This window comes from Lygodium microphyllum, chromosome 4 (genome assembly GCF_053477565.2).
Source record: "Lygodium microphyllum isolate KBCC chromosome 4, Lygodium_microphyllum_v1.1.10, whole genome shotgun sequence".
NCBI classification, from domain to species: Eukaryota; Viridiplantae; Streptophyta; class Polypodiopsida; order Schizaeales; family Lygodiaceae; genus Lygodium; species Lygodium microphyllum.
Genome location: NC_141138.1, coordinates 90,895,623 through 90,912,891, shown reverse-complemented (window position 1 = coordinate 90,912,891; position 17,269 = coordinate 90,895,623). Strand labels below are relative to the sequence as shown.

The 17,269-nt window shown below is 41.4% G+C and overlaps 1 protein-coding gene across 2 annotated transcripts in view; it reads left to right on the top strand.

Annotated features, from left to right (window-relative positions):
* Positions 1-1,479, top strand: part of LOC148037301 (nucleic acid binding / zinc ion binding protein) — a 31,798-nt gene extending 30,319 nt beyond the window's left edge. The window contains exons 3-4 of one of the 2 annotated variants that reach the window (XM_087676218.1): positions 498-696; positions 861-1,479. In XM_087676218.1, coding sequence (XP_087532344.1) covers positions 498-696; positions 861-1,283 — 622 coding nt within the window. In that variant the 3' untranslated portion in view covers positions 1,284-1,479. Of the gene's footprint in view, positions 1-497; positions 697-821 lie in introns of both variants that reach the window. The other variant, XM_087676217.1, reaches the window with a different exon arrangement.
* Positions 1,480-17,269: the final 15,790 nt, after the last annotated feature.

Genomic DNA, 17,269 nt, shown 5'->3' with positions numbered 1-17,269 from the left:
CTAGGAACGTTTGTGAACTCTAGATTATTTGGAGTTGGCCTATGTAAAATTGATTGAGCTTCCTTTGGATCCGTACGAATCCTTTCAATGGCAACTATATGCCATAATAAGTAATGACTTTCACTCATTAGAATTCACATTTTGGTTCATTATCTTAGACTGAATGCTTGCCTTGAGTGTTTCAATGTTTCTTTTTACTTTTAGAGTAGATTAAGATGTCATCTAGGAAATTGAGAACAAATTTTCCTACAAAAAATGTCTAAGGACATTCCCAGCAGCATCTGATCTACAAGGTACTAGAGTTGGGGATGATGTTCGTGCGTGTGTAGGTGGTTCCAGCTGCAACATGTTCTCATGGATCGGTTGGCTCCTATGTCATAAATAGTTCTAGATTTTGACATTCTTGAGTTCTCATGACTTCCTGCAAGGTGTTTAACCAAGTAGACAGTTTATTTTGTTGCAGTTCCTTGTTATTAATTAGAGTGCCATGCTGGCAGGGAAATGATATGCCCAGTTGTGGGCTGTAAAGCAAAGTTAAATGGTCTAAAAGACTTGGAGTCACACTATTTTTCTCGGCACAGTGCTACATGCTCTGTGTGTTTGCATGTTTTTCCAACAAATCGACTCTTGGACCTGCATATCTCGGAGACACATGATTCATTCTTTCAGGCTAAAGCAGCACGTGGACATCCAATGGTAAGATTGCTTCTTGTTTTCTCACATCACTTTCCTTTTTCCTTTAGCATGATTGGTCAGTTCCTGATAGTCTTTTGAAATTTCAAACATTGTTTGGATTTTGGGTTGATGATTTGGACATACAGTATAGGTGTTTGGTTGAAGGGTGTGATGCTCGGTTTCAGAATGATACATCCAGGCACCAGCATTTGGTGGACAAGCATAAGTTTCCTCCATCGTTCCGCTTTCACAAGAAAAAGCATCCTTCTCAGAAAATGAGGTGCCGTGCACGCATGCACCAGCCATCCAACCTGAAGGATGGTGTCCAGGGAGTCAAGGGGTCTGTCAAACTTGAAGAGACAAGAGAGAAAAAAGAAGATTCAGAAATAGGGATGGTGGTGGATGACTTAACATCTGCAGTGTCAAGGCTGAGTACTATGGACGAGATGCCCTCTCAAGTTAGTTTTGGGCGCAGGCATAATAGAGGCTTTACTTTCATACCAAGAACTCTCAGAGGAAGAGGAGGAAGAGCTGGCAGCAGTCAAAGGTCCACTCAGAAGCACACTGCTACATCTGGGGAGAATCCAGTCTCATCAGAAATCACATAAGAACATATCTGACACTTGGATTGTAGTCATGCGGATGCACTTTTGACCACTGCTGGGTCTGCAGTCCTAATCAGGTTTTTTGAAGCCATAAAAAATATATGTGATATATATGTTCGAACAATGCAGCTATAGCTTGTTTAAGGTAGCAGAGGACAACTGTTTGTCTTGTAAGTCAGCCCCTCTGCAAGCTGTAGTATATGGGTTGTCCAATGACAAAAATATGAGATAAACTATCTCATGGGTGATGCAGAAACTTGCTATTGCTGAGGCGTAAAAGGCTGAATCAAAATTGGGAAAATAACAACCAATAGAAACATCCCTTCAGCATACTAGCTGGATTGACTCATTAAAGGTAGACAGCTGACCTGATCAAGGGACTCCAATTTGAACACTCTTGAAGGATTTTTGATGGTACCTGTTCAAAATTCTACAATATAAGTAATAGCTCATCACTTCAATGGAAAGGTAACTTACAGAAAATTATTTGGATGCTCCACTTAATTACAGGGATACTGAGCCATGCTCAAAAGGCTGAACACATGCATGCCTTGTTTTCTACTGTGTATACACAAGCTTCATTGACATAGATGCCTATTTATCTGGTAGTAGTAACAAACTTTCAACCTGTAAGGTAGGTTGATGCTTGGCCATAACCTCGCACATGCAAGGTGAGCTTGTGTAGCTGTGTGCTCAATGTGTAGAACCTTTTTTCTTGAGCCTAGTTTATCAGCAGTTGGTCTTATGGATGCCAACTAGGGTATGTCTCGGCAAATGTGGACTTTTGACTACCAAGTTGTCTCTGTAGATAAAATTGAGTTAGGATTAAGATTGAATGGAGGCGCACACAGTCAATAGGGTATGTGTTGGCAGTTGACTTATCATTGGAGAATGCTATGCTGAAGCTGGAGGGGACAACTGAATGGTGCTTGCCCATTCATTCACTGGATGAAGACAAGTCATCTTCTACCATTGATACATTTAGTAGTAGTTTTGGATGCATTACAAGCAGAACAATATCGACAGTGAGTGACACTGCTTTACTCTTTCTTCCGTGAAGCCAAGGTTCTTGTTTTTGCACAACGCGAAGTTTGCATGTTTACCATGAAAGTAGAGACTATGTGGAGGATTTTATGACTATGCCAAAAGAGGAACAATTATCAAATGAGAGCATAGTATCATGTGTCTAAAGGTATTGAGAAGGAAGCATTCAATGTGCAGGGCATAGTTTGTTGTTCACGTTGGTAGGTCCTCTTACTGTACTTGGGTTGAGCCATGGAGACATACATGACATGAGGCATCAACATCCCAATGGAGGGACTTCTTGAAAAGGAAAAGCTGGAAAGAGGAAGCTAGCTATAAAGGTCGCTTGGTTCTCTGTCATTCATTGGGTCAAAAGGATCAGCAACAAAATGGCCAAAAGTGCTTCCCATACATGCTATTTGGGAACATATGAATGGATAGCCATGTATGGATGCTTGAGTTTCGAGAAACCAGGTTCTCTTTCTTACATCTTTTGCACATCGGGTGCATTTTTTGGTGCTGAAAGTCGACTAGTTAGAATTTGAAAAAGCATGTAAATTTGGTAGTTTTGATCCCCTTTTGGGATAAAATAGCCCAAGGTGTGGAGTATCACTCAAGTAGTGAATGTTAATGCTTGGTGCTTGGGCATAGTCCTACAAACTTGCTCATGTGTGAGACTACAAATTGAATGTTAGGCCTTGTAATACATTACATGAATTGAGCATTTGACAACTTGATAGAGAAAGACATCAAATTAGTCTGTGGCATCATGAAGGCTCAACTTCAATCCTATCTCCATAGGAGTAGCAATAGGCTTGCATTCTTTAAGACTAGATTTTATACCATGTGAATCTACTTTGTTTGACATAAAGCAATAGCCACATTACATTGCTTAAATTTGAATGTCCAATTAAAGATGCAATAGGTTCAAATTGGACATGTTAAAAGTTGAACTCAACTCATCCTTAAAATCAAGAATGTATCTCATTGGGGCCATTGAGTAGTACGCTATTCACATAAATCACAATGATCAGAGGTACATTGTTCTCATTTTTTATATGTTTTTATTACTTTTTCACAAAACCACAAGGTTGAAAAACATACACTTATGTAAATCACCATTTAGAAATGTCGTTTTGATATCCAATGGGTATACATTTCGACCATTATGGGTTGCTAATGCACAAATGCTACATATAGTTGTCATACGATAAGTAGGACCAAAGTTATCATTGAAATCAATGTTCTAATGAGTACAACCCTTTGCTACACGTTTAGCTTGATAGTGATTAGCACTACCATTTGGCTTGGTATCATTTTTGATAACAGTATAACAACAATCCAATGTTTTATATTGTACTTTTTAAAAAGATATAGGCTCATTGTCATCACGCAAGGTAGAAACAACCGATGCATAACGATCTGATGTATAATAAGTACTATGAGAGTTTGAAAGAGTACAACTTAATCAATAGTGCATCTAACTTATTGTTATATGTAATGTTTAGATCGGCTACTTTAGCACAATTGTATCTACTCCCTTATCACGAAGTGCATTGTTCATATTTGTATTAGAAATAGGCAAACTTATAGCATTATGAGAAATTTATATGGGTCTTATTTGGTGCTACATGTGATTTTGCACTATTAAAAAGAGAGAATAAAGTATCATAGATATTTTTGAGTGTATATCTATCTCTTTTGTACATGTAAGTAAAGGTTAAACATCTTTTATAAGATGATATCATGGTTGACCAAGGTACGCTTACTTTGTGGATGGTATAACTTATAATTTTTACTCTCATTATTGTACCTAATAAAAATGTATGTCATTTTTAAATTACTTTCTTGTGCTTTTGCATTGATACTAAAGAATAAGTCAAGCAACCAAAAACACCAAGTGAGCAATAGATGGTCTTTTGTAATCTATTGTTCACTTAGTGCTTTATCTAATTTCTTGTGCTTTTACATTGATACTAAAGAATAAGTCAAGTAACCAAAAACACCAAGAGAGCAATAGTGGCTTTTTGCCATGCCAAGCCTTATGCAAAGTGAGACTACAATATCTTAGTGGGACACTTGTCATGTATATAGGCTATACATAAAATAATCTCAAGTAAAAAAATAATGTGGTAAAGCTTGATCATAATCATACATTGTGTCACCTCCATGAGTGATCTATTCATCTTCTTAATTATATACTGTTTGTTGTGGTGAATGTATCACTATACATTTATGTTTTATTTTACATTCAATCAAATATACATGGAAATTCATCGATAGATACTTTTTTTCTCGATTAGAACAAAGAGTTTTTGCTTTATAGCTCAATAAATTTTCAATCATATCAACAAATAGATTGAAGCACATAAATGCTTAGGGTTTAGCTTTAAACCATATATTGATGCATGTCTAAAGTAATAATCAATTAAAGTGTAGTTGTCAATAGATGTTTGCATTAGATCACAAACATTATTGTGTATAAGCTATAATTTGTGTAAAACTTATTAAATCATCTTTTAAAAATGCACTATAATTTATTCAATACAAAGCCTTTACAAATGTGTTTTTTAAGTGTTTAAAGAGTATACAATGAAGGTATTATATTAGATTTCTATACATGCAATAGACTAGCAAAATTTAGATAACCAAGATATGCATATTAAAGTTTTGCATTGAAAATAATATGTGAATGTACAATTGCACATGTCATGTCTTTCATATATTTACAATAGTTATTGAGCTTGTATAACCTGTGATTAGTAAACCAGACACTAATCGTATCATCAATTTTCTCAGATACTTAATTATTTTCACAATCTCTCTTAACTCTCCATCTTTGTTTCTTTGCTATTTGAATCACTTAATCATTTTTTGATTGTTTACAAACAAGTTTAACCATGAGTTTCAATATCATACTTCTAATTACTGTAGTTATTTTATGACTCTTATAGATTTCCTAACATATCTAATTAATTTATGGATCTATTTAACCCTTCTCTCTCGTTCAACATTGTCAATTAGTCTAGAACTATCTCCACATACTTTGTTTGACACTTGTGCAAGTCTCTCAAATACATATCATGTGTTTGCGAAAATAGGATCAAGGGACTACACACATACACATAGAGACACACATTCACACATAGTAAACCCAAGGGATGGGGATGCACACATACCCATGTGCACACACATAAACACATATATACAAATACATCCATTCACACACAATTAATGTAAGGGATGGGGTGCTGAAAGTCCCAAGTGCATGCAAGTACACACACAAGTGCATCCACATAGACACACAAGTACATATGCAAACACTGTATTAGGTTACATATGTGCACATGTGAGTGTACAAGCTAGGAGATCTCTAATGCAAGGATTGAGGCTTAGACACCCATTATTGTTTTGAATATCATGATTTCAAATTTCTTCTATGCTATATTTGTCAATGTTTAGTGAATTATCATTTCAATTTTTCTCTCACATCAAGTTTTCACATCAAGAAAGTCTTTTCTTTTTGTTATATTGGTCAATGATTTTGAATCATGATTTCAACTTTTCATTCATAGATTACTAATTTGTTGGTGTTGATTTGTCACTTCCCGCGATGTACATTTAATGTTGAATTTTAACTTTGAAAAGTTGCAGAGTGTCCAAGTGATTGTCAATGTTTGAAAAGATGATTCAAAATAGTAAAGAGATAGATGTGTTCCCATTAGAAGACCAAACGATCAAATTTCTTAATAATCTCTACCATACAAAACTTTTAGGCATTTGCAACCTCAATCTATGCTTAAAGAGTTCAAACTTATTTAATCTAGTTGCAATTATTATTTAAATTGAGCTAAATTAAGACACTGTCCATATTCCAATTCATATTTATTGTGACTTGAAAATATTGGCCCAAGCTCACTTGAAAAACATGAACCAAAGAACTAGGAAAGCAATCTAGGACTATCTTTTTCTCAAAGTAGAACAAGTACCCCAATCTTGCTTGCTTGGTTCAATGTTTTTAAATACCTCTATAGCAAGAATGGAATCAAGCTAAAAAAAAATTCATGAGAACCGATGGATACATAAGGTACTCTCAGGTTTTTGCCCCATAAGAGAGCTATTTCGGAAGCAAGCATCTAAAAAACCCCAAGAGACTCACTTGGCAAAAGCCACCAATTTGATGACGTCCTTACTTGTAGATAATTGCCCACCAAGCTTTATCCATTTGGGCGGGCCTATTGAGAAATGGCAAAATCCTAATGGGCCCACTCAAGAAATGGATAAAGCCTTGTGGGATTACTTGCATAGGCAGTTACAATAGGTTAACATAAATATAAATGTTAGTAACATAAAACTTCAATGTTAATAACATGTTATTATAATGTAATTACAAACTCATAATCACATTATCATGATGAGAGAGAGAGAGAGAGAGAGAGAGAGAGAGAGAGAGAGAGAGAGAGAGAGAGAGAGAGAGAGAGAGAGAGAGAGAGAGAGAGAGAGAGAGAGAGAGAGAGAGAGAGAGAGAGAGAGAGAGAGAGAGAGAGAGAGAGAGAGAGAGAGGTGCATAAGAAGTTCTTGGTGGTTACTAAGCTGTCCTTATTCTTCGTTATCTTTACTTATAGATGATAGTACAATGTGTGTATGTACAAGGGCACCTACTCAGCCTTTCACCATTGTCCTTTACCACACACCATTTGCCCTTGCCAACACCCTTATCAGATGTTCCAAAGTTCTTTCACCAATAGCAACACTATACATTTAGCGAAAGTGCCATGGGATTGACACTCATCTAGAAGGGGGGCAAATGAGGTGAGAAGAGAAATGGCCTTAATGCTACTTAATACTCTTCATCTTCTTTCTCCAATTCTTGAATAGGGTCTTCTTCCATGGTCATTGATACTTGTACTTTGAGAGGTGTGGAAGATCATGTGTCCAAATCTAAGGATTGAGCTTATTTCTAGCTTGCACTCTCATAAAATATTACATCCATTGATGCAAAATATTCCTTTTTTATTAGATCATAAAGCTTGTAAGCTTTATTTACATCACCATATCTAACAAATACATAGTTTCTAGATTTATCAACAAGTTTCTTATTTTTCTCATCGAGTAGGAACAAAATATAAGCATCCAAATACATTGAGATGAGATACTTGAGGTTTGGATCCATATAAGGCTTCATATGGTGAATAATTCTTAGTACTACAGTAGGTGACCTATTCATCAAAGTAGCGAGTAGTATTTATTGCTTCAACCCAATAGCAATTGGCAAGTTTCTTATCTTTTAGCATGCATTTGGCTACCTCAAACAAAGTCATATTTTTATTCTCTACTACATCATTTTGTTGAGATGTATAGTCATATGTAAGTTGCCTTCTTAACCCATGCTTTAGGATGTATTGGTTGAATTCTTCAAATAAGAAATCTTCTCCATTATTTGATTTGAACAAATTGATTCTTCTTCCTATCATAGTCCCAACCATAGCATGAAACTACTTAAAGATGAAAAATACATGGATTTCATGAAGAATATCCAAGTATACTTGGAAAAAGCATTAGTAAAACTGGCACTATGTATGTCCACCTATTGAGGGTGTATTGTTGGGGGTAAAGGCGCCTCCGCCGTGCCGCCCCGTGTATTACTACACTAACAGTACCCGCCACTGCACACTGCAAGTGGCGGGCGCCCGTCACGTCACTTTATTCTTTATTCTTTTAGTGACAGTTTGAATAAAGGAAGGCCCGGTCACACATTGTGATTGTTGGAGTTCCCATTTCTTGTCTCTCTCTTTTCTTGCTCTTGCTCTCTCGCCATAGCTCGCGTGCAAGCTTCGATCCTTCTCACCTTTCAACTGGTATCAGAGCTTGGCATTCTCTTGCTCGAGCTCGACTCGGTGCTTCTCGACCTTCGCATCGACTCGCTTCACGCATTGGGTCTCCATCCCGGCAGCCATATCCGATCTCCCCGAGCTCCCGTCACTCCCCGGCTTCCCGAGCACCTTCCCAGCCTATTGAGGCACCTTCAAGGCATTGATACTGAGGTATTTGATCATTCTTTCACGGTTTTATTTCAGTCTACAGGTTGCAAACAGCAAGGGCAGCCATGGCTTTAAACTCTTGAAGCTTATTCCCCTCATATTGTGCCTTACACCTATCAAGGCTCAAAGAGGCTTGTCATAGGCCTTTGATAGGCCCTTCTTGAGCCCCCCATTACCCCCTTTTCAGCCCATGTGGAGCAACAGCAAGTTCAGCACCAACAGGGCAGATTGCATCATTTTTTTCCAGGCTGTGAGCACTCATCTACTTCAGCTCCACACTTGGCCATTGCTTCTTGCTCTCTACCTTGATCAAGAGGGCTATAGACTTCATGTTTGATGTCATTCAAGATTTGGGCATTGGTCTTGATCATTCGGGGCTGATTTCTTTAGATTTGGGACTATTATTTACTGTTATACAGTGCTGGAAACAGGGCAGCCACACTTGGCATTGGCATTTGATGCTTATACCCTACTCCGGTTACCTTGTTTGATGCCCATATGCGGTCTATTTCCTACCCAGATGTATTGGGGATGTATGCATTTGGTTTGACCATGATTTTGGCTTGAATTCGGGGCTGAAATTTACTGTTTAGAACAGTAAATACATGCTGGAATAACAGTGGGCTGAAGGTACTTTACATGCTTTGGCACTTACCTACCGATACCGGATGTATGCTTTGAGCTTTGGCATGATGTCTCTGACATTTGGGGACGACTTGGAGCATATGTATGAGATTATGGGATGCTTTTGAGCTTCGCATTAGCTCCATCTTCACTGGCATTTGGACCGACTTGGCATGCTCATGGACCGCCTATGCCTCATGTCTCTGCTTGACAGTTAGGCTTTTGCATTACATGCTTTGGTTCGTGACATATGCTATTTGGTTCGTGTATGCCATACCGACATTTGGAGCTTGGATTTGGATGTATTTGAGCATTCCCGGCTTACTTGATCACTGATCTTGGTTACTATTTGGATGTCATTGAGTTGACCGAGAGCTTATTTGGGCTTATGTATTGCTTCATGGTTAATACGACCGATGCTTCATGTATGTCATGCTCTCTTGGATGCGCTTGATGCATTGACAGGGTCACTTATCACTGGTGCTTTCTCTTGGGTTGTCTGAGCTTCTAAGCTCGCCTTGTACGCCTTTTGTGCCAGTGGGAGCATTTTACATGCTTGCTTGACCTTTGACAGTTGCATGCTATTGGAGCACTTACATGTATTTGGAGCAGTTTATGTCTTGAGTAGCTACATACGCATTGAGACTTTGGGATCATACTCCGATCTTTATGGATATGCATTGATGTACTCTTGGTTCACAGGATGCTTATGAGCCGAGTCTCATATTTGGATCTTTCTCTTTGAGCAGACACCTATTTGTGTCAGGTTTTGGCAGTTACAGGAACACTTTGCCTAGAGTGTCTGGGGGTGTGCCTTTCACTGGCAGATGTTATTTTGACATGCTTTGGTGTTGAGCTCATGTTCTTTTCACTGTCATTGACCTTGCTTATGTCTGTTTCATGCCGGCTTTGGACCTAGCATTGTTTGCTTGACATATGGATCCTATTTTGGGACAGTTTGCTCTCTAGATTGCATACTTGCAATTTATTACAGCAAGCAGTTATTGGTGGACTGAGGTGTACTTTTCATGCTGAAATATCCTGATTTGGTATACCGCACCTAGTACTAAGTGGGCAGCAACTTTTGGCACACTTTGCTCGCCCTTTGGACCCCGTTTTGGTCACTTTTGGGCAGTTTTTGCAGTAAAACAGCAAGCAGTTTTTGGACTGTTTGGGCATTTCCAGCCTGCATAATGGCGTCATCTTCACATGATAGTGCCATCTTTAACATTACAAAGTTGGATGGTACCAACTACTCTTATTGGAAGAGTCAAATTTGGCAGGTCTTGGTGCAGAAATCTCAGATTAAGCCACTTCGGTTGAGTGGGGAGCAGCCTGAAACTATGGACAATGACGACTGGCTTGAACTTGATGAGCTATGCAAGTCCACGATTGTATTGTCTCTCACTGAACAGGTACATTATAATGTATTTGAGGAAGCACAGAGTGCATGGGATCTATGGAATAAGATCAAGAATCTTTATGATAAGAAAAGTTCGGCGAGTCAGATGTACTGGTTGAAGCAGCTTATGGATCTGCGCATGAAGGATAATGCGACTATGTCTGCTCACTTGAGCCAGTTCCATGCTATACTGAAGAACCTGACTTCGCAGGATATCACCTTTGGAGAGGAAGTAACTCCTCTTTTCTTGCTTGGGACTTTGAATGAGTCATGGGATGTATTCCGCACTGCCCTATGTGCCTCTAGTGCTACTCTAAAATTGGCAGATGTTGAGAGTGCTCTTCTTCAGGAAGAGGTGAATCGCAAAAACTTGGATGCCTCTCGTGGTAGTCATGCTTTGACAGTTAGAGGTAGGAATGACAGGTATGACCGTGGTAATGGCCGAGGCCGTGACTCGCAGAAGGGTCGGTCTAAATCTCGCGGTGGCAAGTCGCGTAGTAAGTCGCGTGGGCGCAATGCAAATGTCACTTGTCATCATTGTGGGAAAAAGGGCCATATTAGACCACAGTGTCATGAGTTGCGCAATGAGAAGCGCAAGGATAAGGGGAAAGATAAAGTGCAGGAGAAGTCCTCTGATCGTAGCATAGTACCTACGAAGTCCAGCGTCAAGATTGAGGAAATTAATGTCACGCAGACTGAGGAGTCCGATGGTGGTGATGAATTTATACTTGCAGCTAGTTCTTCTGATGCTTCACACTTGACTGAGACACCTAGTATGTATGCACAGTGCTGGTTATTGGATTCAGGTGCGTCCTTCCATGTGACGCCTTACCGTGAGTGGTTCCACTCTTACCGCACTATATCTGGTTCAGTCCGACTTGGAGACGACAGGTCTCTTGACATTGTGGGCATGGGTGATATTCAGTTGCAGTTTTCCACTGGCAGTTCATTTTTGCTTAGGGATGTACGTCATGTACCTGTGCTTACGCGCAGTCTTATGTCTGCAGGACAGCTGGATGATGCAGGATTTCATGTATGTTTTGGGGATTCTGCCTGGAAAATTATCAAAGGCAGACTTGTGCTTGATAGAGGCGCCAAGGCTGGCAACCTCTATCCTCTTGTTGTATCTGGGTCTTCGGTAGACCATGTTTTGGCAGTGGGCTCTATCCCACATGTATCACTTTGGCATGCCCGTTTGGGGCATATGTCTTTGAAGGGAATGAAAATGTTATCTGGTTTGCAGTATCTTCCGCCTTTGGATTATGCACGTTTTGACTCGTGTGATCATTGTCTTTATGGTAAGCAGAATAGGTCTACGCATAAGAAATCGGGTAGGCCACGCATGAGTGAGCCCTTGGCATTGGTGCATTCCGATGTTTGTGGGCCTATGCCTTGCATGTCTATGGGTGGCGCGAAGTACTTTGTTACCTTCATTGATGATTTTTCTAGGAAAGTGTGGGCTTATCCCATAAAGCAGAAGTCCGATGTCTTGGCAGTTTTTCAGAGATGGCTTGCTCTTGTTGAGAACCAGACTGGGTATAGGCTGAAATGCCTTAGGACTGACAATGGGGGAGAATATGTCTCACGTGCTTTTGAGCAGTTTTGTGATGACAGGGGTATTAAGCGTCAGTTGACCGCCCCTTACACCCCACCCCAGAATGGTTTGGCTGAGCGCATGAACAGGACTATTCAGGAGCGTGTGCGCTCTATGCTTAGCCATGCAGGCCTACCCCAGAGTTTTTGGGCTGAGGCAGTTAGTACGGCAGTGCATGTCATAAACCGATCACCTTCCAGTGGATTGGATTTCCAGGTTGCAGAGGAAGTTTGGGCTGGTAAGCCACCCTCTTATGCGCATCTCCGTGTCTTTGGATGTGAGGCATTCTACCATGTGCCCAAGGACAAGAGGAGTAAATTGGATCCAAAGAGCATTAAATGCATATTCCTTGGCTATGGTGAGTCAGGAGAGATGGGCTATCGCCTATGGGATCCGCAGGCGCGGAAAATAGTATGCAGCCATGATGTCGTCTTCCATGAAGACAAGATGCATAGGCAGCCTGAGAAGGTGGTTGAGATCCGCAGAGTGATCTTTCAGGAGGAGCCTAGAGCTCCAGCACAGCCAGTAGTACAGCCTGCAGCAGTTCCTCCACAGGGCCAGGGTGTTGGACAGGCAGTTAGACAGGCAGCAGAGCCTGCGGTGAGACGGTCTGCTAGAGACAGACGTCCACCTGACAGATTTCAGCCCTCTATGCATTATGTTTTGGTTACAGATGCAGGAGAGCCTTTCACTTATGACGAGGCTATGCGCAGGGGTGACAGTCACTCCTGGGAGAGGGCTATGCAGTCTGAGATAGACTCCCTGCATAAGAATGAGACTTGGGATTTGGTTGCCTTGCCTAAGGGCAAGAAGGCTTTGCCATGCAAGTGGGTGTACAAGCTGAAAAGTACCCCTGGACACCCCAAGCCGGCATACAAGGCTAGATTGGTAGCAAAGGGTTTTAAGCAGGAACATGGTGTGGACTTTGATGAGGTCTTCTCTCCTGTGGTTAAGATGACCACCCTGCGCTTAGTCTTGGCTTTGGTTGCACAGCTTGACTTAGATCTATATCAGATGGATGTCAAGACGGCTTTTCTACATGGGGACTTGCATGATGAGATCTATATGGATCAGCCTAAGGGCTTTGCAGAACCTGGCATGGAGCACCTAGTGTGCAAGTTGAAGAAGAGCTTGTATGGCTTGAAGCAGGCACCTAGGGAATGGTATCATAAGTTTGATGCCTTTATGCAGTCACAGGGCTACAGCAGGAGTGCTATGGATCCGTGTCTTTACACGAAGAAAGCCCGTGATGGCAGTTTGCTTATCTTGGTACTCTATGTTGATGATATGCTGATAGCAGGGAAAGCTCATGATGAGCTAGATGCTCTTAAATCTCAGCTGAAGAAGAGCTTTGAGATGAAGGATTTGGGACAGGCCTCACATATACTTGGGATGCGCATTAAGCGCGATAGGCATCAGGGGCTTTTGTATCTCTCACAGCGGGAGTACATTCATAAAGTCCTTGAACGCTTCCGCATGCAGGACGTAAAGCCTATTGGCTGTCCATTACCTTCTTATGTGAAGGTATCATAGGCCGATTGTCCGCAGACAGATGAGCAGAGGGCCGAGATGGCCAAGATCCCTTATGCTTCAGCCGTGGGCAGTTTGATGTATGCCATGATAGCCACTCGTCCAGATATTGCGCATGCAGTTGGTGTTGTGGCACGCTATATGGCTACACCTGGCAACAGGCATTGGGATGCCGTGAAGGGTATCATGAGGTACCTGAAGGGCACAGCAGATATGTGTATTTGCTATGGCAGCCAGGATACACGGGTCGTGGGGTACACTGACTCCGATTATGCAGGACATGCAGATAGTAGGAAGTCCACTTCTGGCTATGTATTCACCTATGCTGGAGGGGCTGTCTCTTGGATGTCCAGGGTTCAGAAGTGTATGGCTTTGTCTACCACTGAGGCCGAGTATGTTGCAGCCACTGAGGCTTGCAAGGAGGCCATATGGTTAGGCCGTCTAGTTGCTGACCTTGGGATTGATGCTACACCTACACTGCATTCGGATTCTATGAGTGCCATTCAGTTGGCTAAGAATCCGGTCTTCCATGCGAAGACGAAACACATTGAGGTGAGGTATCACTTCATACGTGGTGTCGTGGAGGACAAGTCTGTTGATCTTGTCAAGATCTCCACTGACGAGAATCCTGCAGATCTGCTCACGAAGAGCCTCACTACTGAGCGCTTTGCCTTCCTCAGGAGGTTGATGGGCGTTGGATGATATGTCGCCTTTCCTCATCCCTTGTACCTATGTACATTTGTACTGTCTTTTCTTTTTCTTTTCTCTCTCACTAGGGCAGATTCGCCTTTAAGTGGGAGGTTGTTGGGGGTAAAGGAGCCTCCGCCGTGCCGCCCCGTGTATTACTACATTGACAGTACCCGCCACTGCACACTGCAGGTGGCGGGCGCCCGTCACGTCACTTTATTCTTTATTCTTTTAGTGACAGTTTGAATAAAGGAAGGCCCGGTCACACATTGTGACTGTTGGAGTTCCCATTTCTTGTCTCTCTCTTTTCTTGCTCTTGCTCTCCCGCCATAGCTCGCGTGCAAGCTTCGATCCTTCTCACCTTTCATGTATATGCCAATTCATATACATTTTTACGAATGAGATCAATGACTCCTTTGAATCTATTTGTACTTCTTAAGAATCTAATTCTTGATGAGTTTCCAATATAACATGCTCAAGCATCTATATCTTTTATGCAATAATTCGATAGGAAAGAGAGATTATTCTTTCATCTTGTAAGGTTGTAAATGTTGAAGGTGATCCATCAAGTTTGAAGAGTTTCCATGCTTATTTCCTTTGGCCACTACTTTATGCTGATCATTTGTGTCTTTGTTGAGGCATTATTGGCCTTCAAACTCCACTTTGAAACCTTTTTTAGTCATGGCTCCAATTGAGATGAGAGTAGGTTTTTGTTCAATGAGGGTACTAAGATAGGGTTACTAAGAGAATAGATCCATGTTATGGAATTATGAAAGTTATCGAAATTCACTATGAAAAGACACCTTAATTGTTTTCCACCCAATAGACCTTCTAATTTCCAAGAAAAAAACGACAATAAACAAAAGTATGCAAACAAAAAAGTAAAACATGAAACCACAAACCTTACTCTTTATGTAAAAAGTTAAAGTTTACTTGCCATTGATGCAAAAAACCTCATGTCATTCTCGATCGGGTTGTCGAGTTCCAACAACAATCAGACCATGATCCCAACTGCACAACATTGAGGAAGTCCTTGATTATACTCCTACTTAGACTATGGATACATTGCAAGCAATGGGTATTGACTGTGAAAGGTGAGAATGATCGAAGCTTGCTTGGAAGTAAGCTATGCGGAGAGCAAGAGCAAGAAGAGAGAGAGAGAGACACAAATGGGAACTCCAAAAGTCACAATGTGTGACCGGACCTTCCTTTATTCAAACTGTCACTAAAAGAATAAAGAATAAAGTGACGGTGATGGGCACCCGCTACCTGCAGTATGCAGTGGCAGGTACTGTCAGTGTAGTAATACACGGGCGGCTAGGCAGAGGCACCTTTACCCCCAACAACCTCCCACTTAAAGGTGAATCTGCTCCAGTGAGGAGTGAAAAGAAAAAGAAAAGACAGTACAATGTACACATGTATAACAGGATGAGAAAAAAACGTCATCTCATCCAACGCCCATTAATCTCACGAGGAAGGCAAAGCGCTCAGTAGTGCAGCGTTTCGTGAGTAGATCTGCAGGATTTTTGTCAGTGGAGATCTTGACAAGGTCAACAAACTTGTCCTCCACGACCCCACGTATAAAGTGATACCTCACCTCAATGTGTTTCGTCTTCGCATGGAAGACCGGATTCTTGGCTAGCTGAATAGCACTCATAGAATCCGAATGCAGTGTAGGTATAGTATCAATCCCAGGTCACGAATCAAACTGCTCAACCATATGGCCTCCTTACAAGCCTCAGTGGCTACAACATACTCGGCCTCAGTGGTAGAGAGGGCCGTATACTTTTGAACCCTGGACATCCAAGAAACATCACCTCCAGCATAGGTAAAGACATAGCCGGAAGTGGAATTCCTACTATCTGCATGTCCTGCATAATCAGAGTTTGTGTAGCCCACAACTCCTATATCTTGGTTGCCATAGCAAATACACATATCTGCTGTGCCCTTCAGGTATCTCATGATACCCTTTACGGCATCCCAATGCTTTTTGCCAGGTGTAGCCATATAGCGTACCACAACACCAACTGCAAAGGCAATATCTAGATGAGTGGCTATCATGGTATACGTCAAACTGCCCACGGCTAATGCATAAGGGATGGCCATCTAGGCCCTCTGCTCATCTGTCTGCAGACAATCGGCTTGTGAAACCTTCACATATGAAGGTAATGGACAGCCAATAGGCTTTACGTCCTACATGCGAAAACGCTTAAGGACTTTATGAATGTACTCCCTCTGTGAGAGGTAGAGGTGTCCCTGATGCCTGTCATGCTTAATGCGCATACCAAGAATGTGAGAGGCCTGTCCCAAATCCTTCATCTCAAAGCTCTTCTTCAGCTGAGATTTAAGAGCATCCAGCTCATCATGAGCTTTCCTTGCTATCAGCATATCATCCACATAAAGTATCAAAATAAGCAAGGAGCCATCACATGCTTTCTTCATGTAAAGACATGGATCCATAGCACTCCTGCTGTAGCCTTGTGACTGTATAAAGGCATCAAACTTATGATACCACTCCCTAGGTGCGTGCTTCAAGCCATAAAGACTTTTCTTCAACTTGCACACTAGGTGCTCCCTGCCAGGTTCTGCAAAGCCCTTAGGTTGCTCCATGTATATCTCATTATGCAAATTCCCATGCAAGAATGCAGTCTTGACATCCATCTGATACATGTCCAAGTCAAGCTGTGCGACTAAGGCCAAAACCAAGCGTAGGGTAGTCATCTTGACCACAAGAGAAAAGACTTCATCAAAGTCAACTCCATGCTTCTGTTTAAAACCCTTAGCGACAAGTCTTGCCTTATAAGCCGCCTTGGGGTTTTGAGGGGTACTTTTAAGCTTGTACACCCATTTGCATGGCAAAGTCTTCTTGCCCTGAGGTAAGGCAACCAAATCCCAAGTCATATTCTTTTGCAAGGAGTCTATCTCAGACTGCATAGCCCTCTCCAAGGCGTGATTGTCACCCCTATGCATAGCCTCATCATAGGTGAGAGGCTCTCTTGCATCTATAACCAAGACATAATGCATCGAGGGCTTAAATCTATCAGGTGGACATCTATCTCTAGTAGACCATCTCACGGCAGCAAGCTCT